We start from the raw sequence: 4,260 nt of genomic DNA on the forward strand, positions 1-4,260 counted from the left end.
GACGAAGACAACATTGCCGAAAATGGTCTTTCAAATTGAAAAAAACTGCGCAAAAGACCGACGCGCCTGGAAATCTTTTCTAAGCTCGGCTTATGGAACGAAAGTTCTGTCACAAGCCAGCTAAGTAAGTAAGTTTTTCCAATGCCAACACTGACGTGGATTTTCAAGAAATATTTTTAAGGTCTGCTAATGGCGTGAATGTTTAAAAAATATATTTTTTTTTTAATATGATTTATTTGAAAATTTTTCTCTAAGGCCTACCAAAGACTTGGATTTTGAAAGGAGTAGTTTTAAGGGCTAATAGAAACACAAGAGTTTAACAGCCTGTTCCACGATCTCGAAAGAAAATTTGTGCGAACGAAGGCTACTCACTCACTTTCGCATAAGAATGCGTTCCACTAACTTTCGTTCTTTCTTTCGCATAGCCTTACGTGATTCAGTGTTGCAAAATATTTTTTGGCAAAATTAATCGCGAAATAAGGCAAAAAAAGCGCCAAATGTATAATTTAAACGCGAAAAAGCAGCAGTGGCTCTGTCTCAACTGACAGTTCAGTTGTAAACAAACAAATTGTAAATAAACAAACAAAATAAAATTTCTAGTGATTGTGTTCAGATTATTTGTGTTCTTAAAAAAGAAAAAAATGAATATTTCTGTGGCCCTGTTTTTTATGGATGATGAGGAGGAGGTACAAAATGTGCCACGGAGGCATTTAAGAGATGCTTCGAATTTATTTGAAGTACCTAACAACCAGTAAGTATGATTGTATTTTTACATTTTTGAAATAATAAAAAATGATTTTTTCTAGGTTTGTGGCCAATTTTCGTGTGTCGAAGGAAGTTTTTCGGGCTCTTTTGGATATGATGGAAGAGAAGTGGGTGGCCGGTTGCAGAACTACCCAAATCCGCCCCGATTTAAAACTTGGCACATTCTTGCGGTTTTTGGCAACAGGAAGCTACCAACAGAATCTAGGGAACGAAGCCTTGACTTCAACAGCGAAGTCGACAGTGAGCAGAACCATTGCGGAATGTCTGCAGATTTTTGAGGACCACATTTGCGGCCAATGGATAAAAAAGCCGACACTTACAGAGGAACGCAACACAATGGAGGCTTTCTATGAAAGAACAATGTTCCCTGGAATTGTTGGATGCGTTGATGGCACGCATATCCGCATCAAGTCACCAGGGGACGAATTGAAAGCCCTTTACTATAATAGAAAGGGTTATTATAGTATAAATGCAATGGTGGTAAGTAAATACATTTATCGTAAAGCGATTTTAAAATTATTGTGTTTTTTCGAATTAGATATGTGACCATAAAATGCGTATAACATTTGTCGACGCTAGACATCCCGGAAGCAACCATGATGCATTTGTATGGGAAAGGAGTGATCCAGACAAGTGTATGCAAAGGGAGTTTGACAATGGAAAACGAAACTTTTGGATTCTCGGTGAGTAATTTGTATACATCTTATATCATAATACATCAATTACATTTGTGTTTTCTTTTTTATAGGGGATGGAGGATACAAATTGAAGCCCTTTCTTATGACGCCTTACCGCAGCCCTAGAGATGTCGCCGAGAAAAAATTCAATAAGAGACATGCTAGTGCGCGTAACGTCATTGAAAGGTGCTTTGGGGTCCTAAAAAACAGATTCCGAAAAATTTTTCCGATGAAATTTTTCATGGCCGTGGATTTTTTAAGGAATAAGGGTTACTAAAAAGGTGGAATTTAAAAAATATATATATTTTTATTTTCTATATGTTATATATTTGTATGGTCTCCCAACCGCTGTGGGTGTAAGTTGGCATTCTGCGTAAAAATCGTATTCACAGATTTTTTCAGTATTGATTCATGTTTTACCAAAACATTAGAAATCGAGTCCTCCCAGAAAAATGTCAGTAATTGTCCATATAATTTCACCACCCCATTTTCGATATTGTGTGATCTTATGCTTATTTTCTAAAGATGCTAAGAAAAATTTTCCATGTTTACTATTTTAGATTCTAGTATTAGTAACATCTTTTGCAACCTTCTTGATTCCATCTCCTTCCTTCTCCCCAAATATGTTCGCCAGCAATGTTTGTAAATAAACCATTTTTATTCGGAAAGTGGAAACAAATCATAAACAATTTTGTGACCACTTTGTTATAAATAAATATCGTGTTTTTTAATTGTATTTATAAACACAATAAATTTAAGTACAACAACGGCAGCGGCAGCAGCAACACCAACAACAACAACAATAGACATTGACTACATCAAAACAAATAATAACAATAATAGTAAACAATTTCGGGAGGGAATTCCCAAATAAATTAAAGCGATCGAAGCGAGCGGAAAAATAATCATAATAACAATAACAGAGATCATTGAACCAACCCACCAACCAGTCTCCTTCTTCAGCTATTTCTTCTTTCTCTTGAGAAATAGAATTCCGAATAAATGCTGCTGATTTCTTGTTTTCCAAACAATGAGACAAGCAACAAAATTAAACAACAACAACGTGGCTGGAAAATCGTAACGTAAACTATAACGCATATCGTAAACACCGGTCCACATCATAATCCGTGCAACCCTATTTCTGATTAGATCAACAACAGCAACGAGACAATCCCCTGGCCATTGTTTGTTTTGAAATTATAATCGAAGAATCATAATCGGGCGAGAGGCGGGAAGGCGGGAAATAAAGTTTATTTAAATTTCTAGCCACGATAAAGAAACAAAATTTGTTATTAAATTGGAAAATGGATGTTGTTGGATGCTGTTGTTGTTCCATTTGTTGCCATTGTTTACTACGACCATCTCATAATTAACCAAACATCAGATGTTAAATGGCATCAATGTGTCAGAGGGGGCAGAAGGGAAGAAGTTTCCATACCAACTGAATTTTGTAAACAATTGCATGGAATTCATTCATGCAAAATATATATGTTGTTGTTGGTATTTCCGCTCCGGTGTTGTTTAATGTTTCTTAAAAAGATCCTCGCCTATGTGTAGGCCTTGAAAAACACTCTTTAAAAGACCCACGCTATGTGTAGGCCTTGCAAAAATATTCTTTAAAAGATCCACGCCTATGTGTAGGCCATAAAAAATCTTCAAAAGATCCACGCCTATTGTAGGCCTTGCAAAAAAATTCTTTAAAAGATCCACGCCTATGTGTAGGCCATAAAAAATCTTCAAAAGATCCACGCCTATTGTAGGCCTTGCAAAAAATATTCTTTAAAAGATCCACGCCTATGTGTAGGCCTTGAAAAAATATTCTATAAAAAATCCACGCCTATTGTAGGCCTTGAAAAAATATTTTTTTAAAAAATCCACGCCTATTGTAGGCCTTGAAAAAATATTATTTAAAAGATCCACGCCTATGTGTAGGCCTTGAAAAAATATTTTTTAAAAGATCCACACCTATGTATAGGCCTTGAAAAAATATTCTTTAAAAGATCCACACCTATGTATAGGCCTTGAAAAAATATTCTTTAAAAGATCCACGCCTATTGTCGACCTTGAAAAAATATTCTTTAAAAGGCCTTGAAAACATATTCCTTAAAAGATCCACGCCTATGTGTAAGCCTTATTCTTTAAAAGATCCACGCCTATGTGTAGGCCTTGAAAAAATATTCCTTTAAAGATCCACGCCTATGTGTAGGCCTTGAAAAAATATTCCTTTAAAGATCCACGCCTATGTGTAGGCCTTGAAAAAATATTCCTTTAAAGATCCACGCCTATGTGTAGGCCTTGAAAAAATATTCCTTTAAAGATCCACGCCTATGTGTAGGCCTTGAAAAAATATTCCTTTAAAGATCCACGCCTATGTGTAGGCCTTGAAAAAATATTTTTTAAAAAATCCACGCCTATGTATAGGCCTTGAAAAAATATTCTTTAAAAGATCCACGCCTATGTGTAGGCCTTATTCTTTAAAAGATCCACGCCTATGTGTAGGCCTTGAAAAAATATTCTTTAAAAGATCCACGCCTATGTGTAGGCCTTATTCTTTAAAAGATCCACGCCTATGTGTAGGCCTTGAAAAAATATCCTTTAAAAGATCCACGCCTATGTGTAGGCCTTGAAAAAAATTCTTCAAAAGATCCACGCCTATGTGTAGGCCATGAAAAAAATATTCGTTAAAAGATCCACGCCTATGTGTAGGCCTTATTCTTTAAAAGATCCACGCCTATGTGTAGGCCTTATTCTTTAAAAGATCCACGCCTATGTGTAGGACTTGAAAAAATATTCTTTATAAGATCCACGCCTATGTGTA

General features: G+C 35.8%; 1 protein-coding gene across 1 annotated transcript; it reads left to right on the forward strand.

The window, feature by feature from the left end:
- Nucleotides 1-305: 305 nt before the first annotated feature.
- LOC133328919 (putative nuclease HARBI1) lies at nt 306-1,719 on the forward strand. Its single transcript, XM_061537429.1, has 4 exons — nt 306-751; nt 807-1,245; nt 1,304-1,448; nt 1,514-1,719. Exons 1-4 carry the CDS (start codon nt 642-644, stop codon nt 1,717-1,719), a joined length of 900 nt encoding a protein of 299 aa, XP_061393413.1. The 5' UTR covers nt 306-641.
- The last annotated feature ends 2,541 nt before the right edge of the window (nt 1,720-4,260 follow it).

This window comes from Musca vetustissima, unplaced genomic scaffold (assembly GCF_032173495.1).
Source record: "Musca vetustissima isolate MV318-11 ecotype Yass unplaced genomic scaffold, APGP_CSIRO_Mvet_v1 utg2113, whole genome shotgun sequence".
Classification (NCBI taxonomy): Eukaryota; Metazoa; Arthropoda; class Insecta; order Diptera; family Muscidae; genus Musca; species Musca vetustissima.